We start from the raw sequence: 13,379 nt of genomic DNA on the forward strand, positions 1-13,379 counted from the left end.
CCCAATCTTCCAATGTCTTGTCTGCCTTTGTGAAATTTCTCTGCCAAGTTGCCAACCAATCATGCATTTCAAGCATTCATACATGCATAATCATGCATTTTACGTGCTCATGCATCCAATAATCTTGCTATATCATACATACATGTTGCATATCCAACTTTCAACTGCCAAATTCAATCAAAGTTTCAACTGTCAAATTCAATTCCAACTGTCAATTCCAATTTTAAATTCAACTGTCAAATCCAATTCAATTTCAATTGTCAAAATTCAAAGCAATCTCAACTTCAATAACAATTCCAGTGTTGACATACAATGACAATGTCAATGTCAATCTCCAATTCCAATGTTGACATCCAATGACAATGTCAATGTCAATCTTCAATTCCAATTTCAATCCAATTCCAATGTCAATTTCCAATTTCAATTCCAATGACTATGTCAATGTCAATCTCATATTCCAGTATTGACATCCAATGACAATGTCAATGTCAATCTTTCAATTCCAGTATTGACATCCAATGACAATGTCAATGTCAATCTTTCAATTCCAATGTTGACATCCAATGACAACGTCAATGTCAATTTTCAATCCAATTTCAATGTCAAATTCCAATTTCAATCCAATCTCAATGTCAATTGCAACTTTCCAATATCCAATGTCAAATTCAATTCCAATTTCCATGTCAATGTCAATTTCAATTCCAATTTCAATGTCTATGTCTATGTCTCTGCCAATGTCAATTTTCAATTCAAATCAATGTCAATTTACTCTTGGGCCAACAAAAATGGTCATGTCAATTTTTCAACTCAAATCAATGTCAATTTACTCTCAGTTTACTCTTGGGCCAACAAAAATGGTCATGTCTATTTTTCAAATCAAGTCAATAACAATTTACCCTCAATTGGTATCTTGTTAAGCCAGACTTTCAATTGGTATCTCATTGCTGGTCAAGTGCCGGGTTCAATCCAAGAAAGAACCACTTGTACCTGCTTGTATGCCTGTGCTTCCGGACAAACGGCAAGTTCGATAGAACAGTTTGTACCCAGCTTATGCTTTGTTATTGGTCAAACGGCAAGTTCGATAGAACAGTTTGTATCCAGCTCATGCTCTATTATCAGTCAGACGGCAAGTTCAATCTGAAGAACAGTTTGTACCCAGCTTATGCTTTGTTATCGGTCAAACGACAAGTTCGTTCTAAGAGAACAGTCTGTACTCTCCCACATGATGTGGTGATAACCCAACAAGCAAGTTCGATCCAAAGAAACAGCTTGTATCAACCCTTTTGTCTATGTCTCCAGCCAAACGGCCAGTTCAATCCAAAAGAACAGTTTGTGTCTGCCTATCTGTTTGTATCTTCAACCAAGTGTCAAGTTCGATCCAAAGAACCGCTTGTATCTGCCTATATGTCTATGTTTCCGGTCAAGTGCCAAGTTCAATCCCTAGAACAGCTTGCACCTATCCCTTGTTTTTGTATTCCTTGGTCAAGTGACTAGTTCGACCCAAAGAACAACTTGTACCCTATTTTCTACTTCCTGGCTTGTCTACCCTGTCAGTGTCTATCTGAATCCCCAGTGACATCACAGGTTCCATAGACTCCAGTTGTTTGTCTTGCGTTCATAATCAAATATTGCATGGCATTCATAATTTTGAAAATCTGAAAGCGTATTTTTATGTCCAAAAGCAGTGCAAATGTTAATATTTAAGTATCTTCGTCCCGTCAACTCTAAGACTTCGTCTCTTGACTCTCCGGACAAAGAAACTTAAATAGGGGCAGCTGTTATACCCTAATTTTGGACCTAAAAATACTAGTCAATTTCTTTTTTTCTTGCATTTCAAGTTATTTGAACTATCTCTGATCAATTGCATCTTTCTCTGCATTTTATTTCAATGTTATTTGCAAAATTTACATGCAAGGGTATTTTAGTCATTTCCTGTATCAAATTTCTCTCAGTCTTTCAAAATTTTGTTTGAGTCCTTCCAAGTAGTGGGAATAAGTCTTTGTTTCATTCTATGTCAAAACCCTTTCCAAAAATTGCATTCGAAGTCATTTTAAGTCAGTTTTGCCCCAAGGGGCGTTTTGGTCTTTTCATGTGTTAAAGCCCTGTTTAAAAATTCTAAAAATTGTCTCTGAGTCTTTTAATTCGCTTGTATAAACTCTTGCTTTAATCCCTTGTTAAAAAATCATTTTAAAATTGCATTTGAGTCGTTTTTAGTCGTTTTAGTCCCTAGGGGCGTTTTGGTCATTTCACATAAAAACTCTCGTCTGCTTCGCTGTTTTTAATCATCTCGCTTTACGTTAATTTTCGATTTACTTTTTTTTAATTCAATTTTAGTTAATTTTCATTTTGGTCCTTGTACTTTTGTTATTTGCATTTTAATTCCTTTTTAAGTCAAAGTCAAGGTTTGTTACAAGTCAAGTGCCACATGTCCCACTCCCATTGGTCCAAGCATTTCCACATCACCTATAAATGGGTCAAAGTCATGGTCAAGGTTCAACAATTTTTCATTTCACAAAAACTCCACAAAAAATCACAAAAAGTTCATAATTTATTTTCTCTCTATTTTTTCCCTCTTTTCTAACAACTTTCTCTCTCCTCTAACTAACTTCATCTTCAACCTCTAACCAACCACCATAACAACCTTCCTCCACCACCTTCAACCACCCTAACAACCTCTAACCGCCACTTCCTCCACCACTCAACCACCTCTAACCACCACAATCCACTTCAATTCACCATCAAAACCACTACAATTTCATCTTCAACCTCCACCAATCCTCAAATTCTCATCCAAATTCCAAAATTCATCAAGTTCCACAACAATTGAATCAGCCTCCAAACCATATTCTAACACAAACAACTCGAAATCACCATCAAAACAAGTGATTCGACCTCAAAACTCTCGCCGTGAATTGAATCCACATCCTCGAATCAAAACTCTCGCCGGCGCTCTTTCCCGGACCGAGTCATATACTGTCGACGTCAACAGCATCCAAATCCGTTCACAAAGCGAATCGAATCAGGTAGCGAGAAGAACTCAACGACAACGAACACATCCAAGCTTCATTCGTGAAAGAAGAGGAACAGAGGAGGAGACGAATCGATGACGAAACAGCAACAAATTCCTCAAGATTCAACACGTGATTTTCAGAACTGCATCGTGTACAGAGAAGGAACGAACAGCGACGTGAAGGAGGAAATCGAGGTGAAAGAGAGAAGATAGCTGGGTTCGCGAACGTGAGGAAGAAGCTTGAGACCGTGGCGGACACAAATCGAAAATACAAGGCCAATCCGAACTCGAGGTAACTCCGGTGAACAATACTTGATTTAAATCGCAGTTCGAGTATGATTTGTTGTCTGTTTGCAATATTTGTTTTCGAAATTTGAATCTTAGATCTGGAGGTTTTGTTTGTTTTTTTGAGAATCCAAGTTGAAATTCGAACAGAGAAGGAGAAATAGTATGGCTCGGTATAAAAATTTTCCAAAAACAATACTCCGACGCGGCGGCGCTACGGCCGACCACCGCGTCGGAGCAATTCCGGCCGCCATTACTTCTTCTTCTCCGGCGATCTGTGTTGAAGTGAGGAAGGGAGCAGGTTTGAAACACAAAGCTGTGAGCATAACACACAGCAATTTCCCTTATATGCATCCTTCATTCTTCTAACCCGTTTTTTCACTCCTAACCCAAACCCGCTCCATAATCTTACCCACCAACCCATGCCTTAAGCCCAACTTTTTTGCCTTTCCTTTCCAGTATGTTAAGCGCACCCCCCTCCCCTGTGTGTTCTTGTTATTTTCTTGCTGTTTACACCCCGCGCATGTGATTTTAATGCTAAAAAACTCCAAATAAATTTCTATCAACTTTCTTGTGTTTTTTAATGAATCGTGATGCAGTTTTCATGTTGAATATTGATTAAAAGTGTAGGGAAAATATTTTTGGTGTTCTTGTTAATTCAAGGCTTTAATTCTTGATCAAATTTGTGCTAAAAACTTTTAAGTGTTGATGCATTTTTCTTGTAGTGATTTTGGCACTTGAAACCAATCATTTAAGATGTGGTTTCGTGCCAAGGTTCACCATAAGAGCGTGTGTAGCTTCTTCTTACTTGTAGCCCATTTTTTGTTAATATCCTTTGTGAGAAATTGTGATGTGATTTTGATTCTTGAATTTAGCACATAATAGTGACTTTGAATATGCATTTTTTTTGAGTGAATTGGCCTCTTGATTTTGCATATACTTGCTGTTTGGTTTGGTTTCTTATCATGGATTTTGTACTATGTGAATAATGTGTATTTCTTGTGTCAAAATAAAGTGCAAATAGGCTTGGAAGTACTATGATTGTATTGCATACTAATGTCCCTTAATTTCTCACATCATGATGAATTTAAAACCCTTTGGAATCTTACCATTAATGTGAGAATTATAGGCCTTGGTTTTGCCTCAGAATTTTAGTAGTTTCCAAATACAATTTCATCATGTCTTTTGGTTAATTTTTTTTGCTATTTCCTTGATAAATTCTAGTTACTTTACTATGTTCTTTTGCTTGTTTCCATTTCATTTCACATCTTATTCTACTAACCCTTTTGTTTCATGTTTCATAAGCATACTTCATTCTTCCATTTTAGTTCCATTTCTTGCAATTTAATTTGTACCAAGGCTTAGAATGTAAACACTTAGGAAATTTTGTAATATTCTTTCATGCTTTTAATTTCTTGGCAAAGAGGCCATAGAATGTATCTAGGGTATGATGTAAAGGACAATGGACTCTAAAAATGTACACCGACACAAGCACCGACACATGCACACACATCACTAAGTAGCTAGAATATGCATGTTTAGATGTATGTTTAGGATTGTATGTTTAGATGAATGCCTAGGACTTATACTTAGAAAAAACCAATTTTCCAAACAAATGTGAACAACTCCACTCAAATCTTTTCCAAATAAACCTTGGGATCCAACATCCCATTGAATTTTCCTTTTATTTTCTTAATCAAAAATCCAATGAAAATAATCATACTTTGACTTGTTTTTGCAAATGACTAATCCAACCTCACAATTTTCCAATCTCATGCCCTTGAGGCCTCTTTCTATTCTTCAAAATCCATTTTCAAACTTAAAATCAACCAACAAAAACAAAAACATTTTTTGAGAGAGAACTACGGTGGATTTGATCCCTTAATCGGGTACGTAGGCAAGGAACAAAATTCCTTCAATTCAAATAAAATAAAAAATCCAAAAACATTCTTCTCCCTCCAATTCTTCACTTAGAAACTCTTAGGCTTAATATTTTCTTTCAAAATAGCATTTAAAAATAAAGCGCGCGCGTAGAAATTAAAGACGGTTCCTATAGGTTACTATAGTCGTTATGGGTGCCTAACACCTTCCCGTAGCGAAAACAACTCCCGGACCTCGATTCTCAAGGGTTTTGCTTACTTTTTCCCTTCCCAAGAAAAAATAAGATATCACCGGTTTAAAAGGTTCAAACGTAATCAATGTTTGACACCCGAAAACCAAGATAAAACACCGTTGTAATGGCACACCAAACTCAGGCAGTTATGCAATTGTGGAAAGTGTAACAGCCAGAGAGATTATTGCGGGAACGTGCAAAGAGACGTTAGGGTCTGCTTGAACCGGACTCGTTTTCTCCGTGCACCCCCTTCGCGGGGAAAGGGTGTATCACAAGTAATGTTGCCAAATGTGGTATTTGGGCTTTGAATTGTATTGTGCCTAAGTAGATAGGCCAAAACTCCTTTTGGTCGGTCCAGAACAGTAGCCCCACAAGTCCTTGCTCTTGATGAAGAGTGATGACTTAAGGGTGGGCAGGTACTGATGTTTGCGGACGGTCAGAGAGGAAGGGCTCGCTCTTCGGGAAGCCAAGTTGTTGGGACGTGCGAGGACGTCTTGAATTTAATGAACCGTTTGCCCGTGGTGGCTATGACACTTATAGAGAATTGGGCGAGCATGTGTAGAAACTTGCTCGCTGTTCTTCAAGCACATTTAGTTCTGTAGCCGAGCAAGTTCGTTAGCCGAGTGATGTTAGGTTCGGCATGTTGGTGTTTGATTTTCCCTTGGTCAGAAGGAAAGATTCCCTCGTCAGGAAGTTTGGTCGATTGTCATTCCGCAATTAATGCCCACGTCTCGAGGGAAAGCTTGAGGAGACATGACCTTTGGTTTCTGAGTGACACGTGTAAAGGCTATCGTGGTACTTGAGTAGTGTATTCTTGGTTTTGTGTTTCCAAGATGTCATCAATACTGTTGATCTAATCCTGACGTTTGAGGAACCACTACTTTTAACCTGGGCCCTTGGATTAATGACTTGGTTTGATCTGGACCGTGGGTAGGTCACTTTGAGTGGAGAGTTGTGTGTGAAGGGTTGTATCGGATTGCAGCATCTTGGCACTTGAAAGGTTTGTGAAGCGGGTATAAATAGTTCAAACACTTTGTTTGGAACATGTTTATCACTTCATTCTCAGAAACTTAGAAATTTCCAAAAGTTCTTTCAAAGACGAAGCCTTTCCAAACCTTAAACTCTTCACTTCAGATTCAGTTTTTCGTCGTAACAGGTAATGTTCTGACGATCTTTCCTCCCTTTTTTTTTCATGCTTTGATTTCTTTAGTTTCCTGTTTTAGAAATCGAAGAGATGCATGATTTTAGGGTAGAAGTTAATCCGACGCGGTGGTTTCTACCATTAGTTACGGTGGTTTCCACTTCGTGTAGGGAGCCTTAGAAGTTTTTGTTGTCTGTTTTCTGTGTTTAGAGAGAAACATTGGCAACAGGCTGTAGTTTAACTCATAAGCTGCAGTCCTGCTTGCTTTGGGCTAAGTTTCACGACGTGGTTGGAGTAGATTTTCCATCGGTTTCCTCTTCTGATTTCCAGCGGTGATGTTTGAACCCTTCCTCACAGTGGTCGACCTGATGGGTGAAGGAAGGGTGGATCTGAATGTTGGATTCACTTTTTCCTTTCTCTTTCAGGTTTCCATGGCTAATGAGGAAGCTGCCGCGCCTATTTCCTCTTGGATGGGGGAAGAGCCTCTGGAGACGGAGTCGTCGTTCTCTATTGATGGGGCAGGAGAAATTCTTTTCGGCAGTGTTGGTGAAGCCGAGGATTGAGAGGTAGTGCTTACGAGCACATCTGATCGGGTGTGTTCGGAGTATGAGAACCACATCTTTCCCATGTATGAAGTGGTTTTCAAAGACATGGGTTTTCGTCTTCCATTCTCGGGTTTTCAACGGGAGGTGCTCCGTTGGACTAAGTTGTCGCCTTCTCAGATTCACCCTAATTCTTATGCCTTTATGAGGGCTTTTGAATTGGTGTGCGATTATCTGAAGATCCCTGCTTTCAAGAATGTCTTTTTTACCATCTTTACCATGCAACAGGACGCGGACTGGGTTTCTTTCCGTCAGACCCAGAAGATGTTCGAGATATTTGCCGGAAAGGTACGGAGTTTCAAAGAACGCTTCTTTCTGGTGAAGCCAAGAATTGAAGCGGATTTGAATACTCTGTTAGAGGCGACGAAGGAAGGTGTTCAGGGTCGCCGCCCCCTTTTTCCTCTCTTCTGGTCTCATGATCATTTGGGCTATGAGCCGAAAGCTTTCTGTTGGACCATTTTCACTCTCTCAGAGAAGGAGACAGATGCTCGCCAAAAACTTTAGGTGTTCGTTCAGTCTTTTTCGCGGAAGGTCAAGACTGACAAACGGGGGAACCCATTGAAGGATACGGATGGGACACCGGTAACAGAGCCCCGCTTCATCAATACCCATGAGTTGGTGTCGGAAGATTTCGAGGATTGCCTTGGTAGTTTGTATTTTCTTTTTGTTCCATCTATAGCTTGCTTTTGTGTTCTATCTTTCGTATCTGATTTATTTTTCCCTCTTTGTGTTTGTAGGAAAAATGAAAGATCTGCAGGCCTTGGTAAATGAAGCAAACAAGAAAGTCACCGCCAAGAAGCGGCGCAAGAACATCCAGTCAGTGGACCATCTCATAGCTGGATCTGGCCCTGCGTCTACCTCTAATCCTGTGGTGGACTTGGACGGTAATGACCATACATAGGAGCCTGCGCCGGAAGCCGTGAAGAAGAGGAAAGTGGGGACACCTTGAAAGAGCCCATGACGCCTATCAGGGCAGTCCCTCTTTGTTTTGAGAGCGGGGACTTCCTCCAGCTTCCCAAAGTATGGTCTGAGCCCGATCGATGTGTTCCTCATTCGACCCTTTTCTTGGATGACCCTGAGTTGCGGATTATTCAAGACCTTGGTCCTGCTGGGCAGAGTATGGCAATAACTAAAGGAGTTATTACTACCATGAAGGCTCTGCAGGTCTCTACAGTATTCAACAACGCTTCTCTTGAGGGACTCTTTGGTTGCTCAAGTCTCCCAGCTCGAGGTTGAGATAAGGAGCAAGAGGTCAGTTGCTGAGGAGCGTGACCGCCAGTTTGCTGTTATGGAAAAGTAATTGGCAGAGGCTTGGACTTCCCTTGAGCAATCAACTGACTCTTCCAGGAAGGTGGTGAATCCCGGCGTCGACTTGTGTGTCGAGGGAATTCACCATCTTAGTGAAGCTGAAGACGGTGTGATCAAACCTCCCCCTGATTTAGAGGAGGACATGGGGCATATTGATGAAGCCCAGACTGATGAGGCCTTGTAATTTTAATCATTCTTTGGCAACTTCTGTCTTGTAACTGGCTTTCGAGCTAATGACATTGTGCGCCCTTCGTGGTTTTAGCACTTTTTAATGTAATTTTGCTTTTTTGTTCTCTATTATACTTTGTTTGGAAAATGTTTGTATTATTTCCAAGTATAACATTCGAACTTAATGGTCGTTGTGTGAGGCTTTTCGTACTGTCTAAAGTATTTTTGAGAGTGAACTGTTGATTTTGTATGTAAAGTAACAATTCGTGTGCTCTGATGTCCTTTGCCCTAATGGTGCCCATTCTTTCGATAAATTTGAGCGACCTTAGAAGCAAGGATGAGTTTGCCGAGGTGGCATGATCTACCCCCCGCAGTCGTTTGTTTTGATGAAATGAATCAACGACTGAAGAGTTTTAGATGTTCGCCAGCGAACTAAAGCTTTAACTCATTGTTCTGAATTAATGTTTTGCTTTTCTTTCCCCGGTATCATTGCTCGGTGAGTACCTTTGCTTTTTTTTTGCAATGGAAATTCGGGCATGGGAGTTCTAACCTTTACACTGAGTATTCGTTAGGAACATTTAACATCCAAGAGATAGTTTATCTGAATGTATGTCCAAAGTTGTGTTTTGGACTGAGAGCAGTAGATGAATGAAGAACTCAATCTAAGTTCAACGCACTGAGGCGTGGATCACCCATCGCGAGTTGGGGTCCTACCTAACATGTCGAGCAGTGATGGTGCATTTGTTAGCGATCATACCATGGAGTATGTGAGTCTGTTGTGTAGATTTCACTTATCCTTTTTGTTTTTGGATTTGGAGTGGCATGACTTTCCTCCTCCGTTGTAGGTGCTCGTTTTTGCAGAGCATGGAATTCATTGTTTTGAACTAAGTATGTACATTGGAGTAATTTGGCTTGGTTTTGATATCTAACTGTAATACTTTTTGAGTTTTTTGGCATTCCAAGTTCTAGGAATTGTGCCTTTATAGAGGTTTCGAGTCCATAAGCTCATGTTCCGATTTTCATTCTGACTCTGTAGGGTCCCTCCCAGTTGGCGGCGAGTTTTCCCTCTCCAGAGTCTTTCTGGTTTCGCCGGAGAATGAGGTCGCCAACTTTGAATTCCCTTTTTATGACTTTTTTGCTGTGGCGAACGGCTATTTTTTGTTTTAGCGTTGTTTCTTGCAAAGCTGCTTCACTTCTGACTTCCTTGACAAATTCGAGTTCTTCACGTAAATTAACCGTGTTGGTTAGGAAGTCAGAGTCAACGTTGGTTCGCCAAGTGAGTTATGTGAGCTCAATGGGAATGACCGCTTCTGTCCCATACGTGAGTCGAAAAGGTGATTCGCCAGTAGTGGAGTGGGGATTAGTTCTATAGGCCCAGAGGACCGTATGTAACTCCTCTGCCCAGCTGGTTTTGGCTGCATCCAGCCTTCTTCGTATGCCTCGTAAGATGACCCTGTTCGCTGCTTCGGCGAGGCCGTTAGCATGAGGGTGTTCTACTGAGGTGAAGCTTTGTTTGATGCCGATGTTTCTCAGATAATCCTGAAATTTTTTATCGGTGAACCGAGTCCCATTGTCAGATATCACTAGGGCTGGTACTCCGATCCATGTTTTTGGCTGTGATTTTTGCTAATGGTTCGACCTCGATCCATGTGGTTGAGTAGTCGATTGCGACGACCATGTATTTGAGTTGACGTGCAGCTTTAGGGAACGACCCCAGAAGGTCGATGCCCCACCATGTAAAAGGCCAAGGGGAGACCAGAGATGTTAGTTCCGTAGGACGTGCGAGATGCATGTCCTCGTGCCGTTGACACTCGTCACATATGTTGACGTAGTCGTTCGAATCTTTTAGCATGGCGGGCCAAAAGTATCCCGCTCTTAGGAACTTTTTTGCGAGAGCTTGAGAACCAAGATGTTGTCCACATATGTCGTCGTGTACGTCGGCGAGGACTTCTTGGGTTCCGTCAGGTCCCAAACACTTGATAAGTGGAGCGACGAAACCTCTTTTATATAGGATTCCTTCCACTAAAGTGAATGAGCAAGCCTTTTGTTTTAGCTTCATTCTTTCTTTGGGGTCGGATGGGAGTTCTCCGCTAGTTTTGTATCGTGTGATGGGTCCTCTCAAGTCCTCCATCCCAATGATTGCGTTGACCTCAGGTAGATGAGCTTTATGCCTCTGAACACTAGGTTCGTTGAGGACTTCTTGAATTACTGTCTTGTTTCCGCTCGCAGTATGCGTGCTAGCGAGTTTCGAGAGGATATTTGCTCAGGTATTTTGTTCTCGGGGAACGTTGGTTACCTCCACAGTTTCGAATTCTCTCATTTTTTCATGTACTAGTTGGACGTACTGTTGTAGGAGCTCCTCACAGACTTGGTAATCGCTAGTCACTTGTGAAGACACCTGTTGGGAATCAGTAAAGGTTTTTACCTTTCTAGCTCCTAAATCCTGGGCGATTCACAGTCCGGCCAAGAAAACTTTGTATTCTACAGTATTTTTAGTCACATGGAAAGACAAACCAATGGAGATTTCAACGACAATACCTTCGCCGTTTTCTATGATTACACCTGCTCCGCTTCCCTTAGAATTCGATGATCCATCCACGAAGACGGTCCATGTTTCTGTATTTTCTTTCGTGGGGAAGGTCATTTCAGCCAGAATGTCAGCGAACATTTGTGCCTTCAGGGCCTTCCGGGATTCATAGTGTATGTCGAACACGGATAGTTCGAGTGACCACTTCATCATCCGTCCAGCGACGTTGGGTCGACCCAAAATTTGTCTAATGGGTTGGTCTGTTCGGACTATTACTATATGAGCTAAGAAGTACTGCCTCAATCTTCGTGAAGTTGTGTGGAGAGCGAGAGCTACTTTTTCGACCTTTTGATACCTTGTCTCCAGCCTGAGCAAACCTTTGCTGGTGAAGTAGATAGGTTTCTGGCCTTCCCTTGTTTCTCTGACTAGAACGGCGTTGACCGCGTTGGAAGAAACGGAAAGGTAAAGGTATAATACTTCACCTTGATCGGGTCTCGAGAGGACTGGAGGTGCGGAGAGGGTCTCCTTGAGACGCTTTAAAGTAGTTTCGCATTCTTCGGTCCATTCGAACTTTGTCTCCTTTCTCAATAGTTTGAAGAAAGGGAGAGCGTGTTGAGCGGACTTAGCTACAAATCTTGAGAGAGCAGTAAGCATGCCGTTGAGCGTTTGGATGCACTTTTTAGAGTGGAGTGTAGGGAGTTCCGTAAATGCGCAACATTTGTCTGAATTTTCCTCGATTCCTCTTTCTGTTAAGTAGAACCCGAGGAACTTACCCGCTTGAATTCCGAAAGTGCATTTTTCTGGGTTGTGTCTCATGTTGTACTTCCGGGTTTGCTCGAACACTCTTTTGAGAATGGTGGCATGATCAGTCTCTTGATGAGATTTGACGATCATGACGTCCATGTAGACCTCAAGAATGTCGCCCCATAGTTCCTTGTCGTCGACTTTATTCATCATCCGTTGATAAGTTGCCCCTGCGTTTTGTAGTTCGAAGGGCATTACATTGTAGTAATAGTTCCCTGATTCGATCATGAAAGCTGTTTTCTATTTATCCTCTTCGGCCATGGGTATCTGGTTGTAACCAGAATAGGCGTCCATCAAGGATAAAAGTTGGTAAGCTGGAGGATTTATCAACGAGTTTATCTATGTTAGGAAGAGGATATGCATCTTTAGGGCAGGCCCTATTAAGATCGGTATAATCAACACACATACACAATTTTCCATTAGATTTCTTGACAAGTACAACATTGGAGAGCCATGTAGTGTATTTGGCATCAGAAATAAAATTTGCCTCTAGGAGGTCTTTTACAGCTTTTTCCGCAACCTCTGACTTTTCAGGAGACTGCTTTCTACGTCACTGGGCTACAGCGCTAACACCAGGGTCAACCGCCAGCTGGTAGCAGGCCACGTTCGTATTGATTTCGGGCATGTCAGCTGCACTCCACGTAAATAGGTCGACGTTCTCCGTTAAGCAGGCGACCAACTGTTCTCTGATAAGTTCACAAAGATCCTTGCCGATCTTGAAGTTCTTCGATGGGTCGTTTCCGAAAGGAACCAACTTGAATTCTCCATCGAGATTAGGTTTAAGAAGTTTCGCGTTGAGCGAATCTTTATTTTCCCTTTTCTGTTCTGTGAGGTCTTCCTTGGTGAACCTGGGGTCAAGTTCAACCAAGTTGGCATCTAGAATGCTCGTAACAGCTTCCCCTTTTCCTTCAGCAGTTTTGCTGGGTTGGGAAACTAAGTTTTGGGATTTGTTTGCCTGAAGGAAACATCTTCTTGTAGATTTGATGTCTCCGTTTAGGGATGCGATGATCCCATCTTTTGCATGGTACTTCAACTTCAGATGAGCGGTTGAACATGCAGCGCCAAACTAGGCGAGTTTGGTTCTCCCTATAATGCAGTTATGGAGAGGTCAGTCGATCACCATAAATGGGATCTTAATTCTCTTCTTGGCATCCTTTTCTCCGAAGGTGACCAGCAACTCGACTTATCCCCAAGGTTGAGTTGATGAACCGTTGAAGCCATAGAGTTAGTTTCCAACATATGGAGAAAGGTTTTTCTCTATCAATTGGAGAGTTTTGAACAGGCCGGTGTACATGATGTCGGACGAGGCCCCTGTGTCGATCAGGACTCGACGGACGTCAGCATTGGCCATCGATGCTCGCACGAGCAAAGGGATGGTTGAGTTCGAGGCTCCACCAGGTAGTTCAGAGTCATAGAACGCC

At 41.7% G+C, this 13,379-nt stretch overlaps 1 protein-coding gene across 1 annotated transcript; it reads right to left on the reverse strand.

Moving 5' to 3' along the window:
• Positions 1–10,200: 10,200 nt before the first annotated feature.
• On the reverse strand, positions 10,201–10,758 carry LOC146898890 (uncharacterized). Its single transcript, XM_085736647.1, has one exon. It carries the CDS (start codon positions 10,756–10,758, stop codon positions 10,201–10,203), a length of 558 nt encoding a protein of 185 aa, XP_085592773.1.
• Between the last annotated feature and the right edge of the window lie 2,621 nt (positions 10,759–13,379).

The sequence above is a fragment of the Medicago sativa genome, chromosome 8 (genome assembly GCF_051527215.1).
Source record: "Medicago sativa cultivar Bolivia chromosome 8, Bolivia_mono, whole genome shotgun sequence".
Classification (NCBI taxonomy): domain Eukaryota; kingdom Viridiplantae; phylum Streptophyta; class Magnoliopsida; order Fabales; family Fabaceae; genus Medicago; species Medicago sativa.

What these genes read in the sequence shown, in the direction of transcription:
- LOC146898890 (XM_085736647.1), bottom strand. Translation starts at nt 10,758, where the DNA reads ATGGAGGACTTGAGAGGACCCATCACACGATACAAAACTAGCGGAGAA.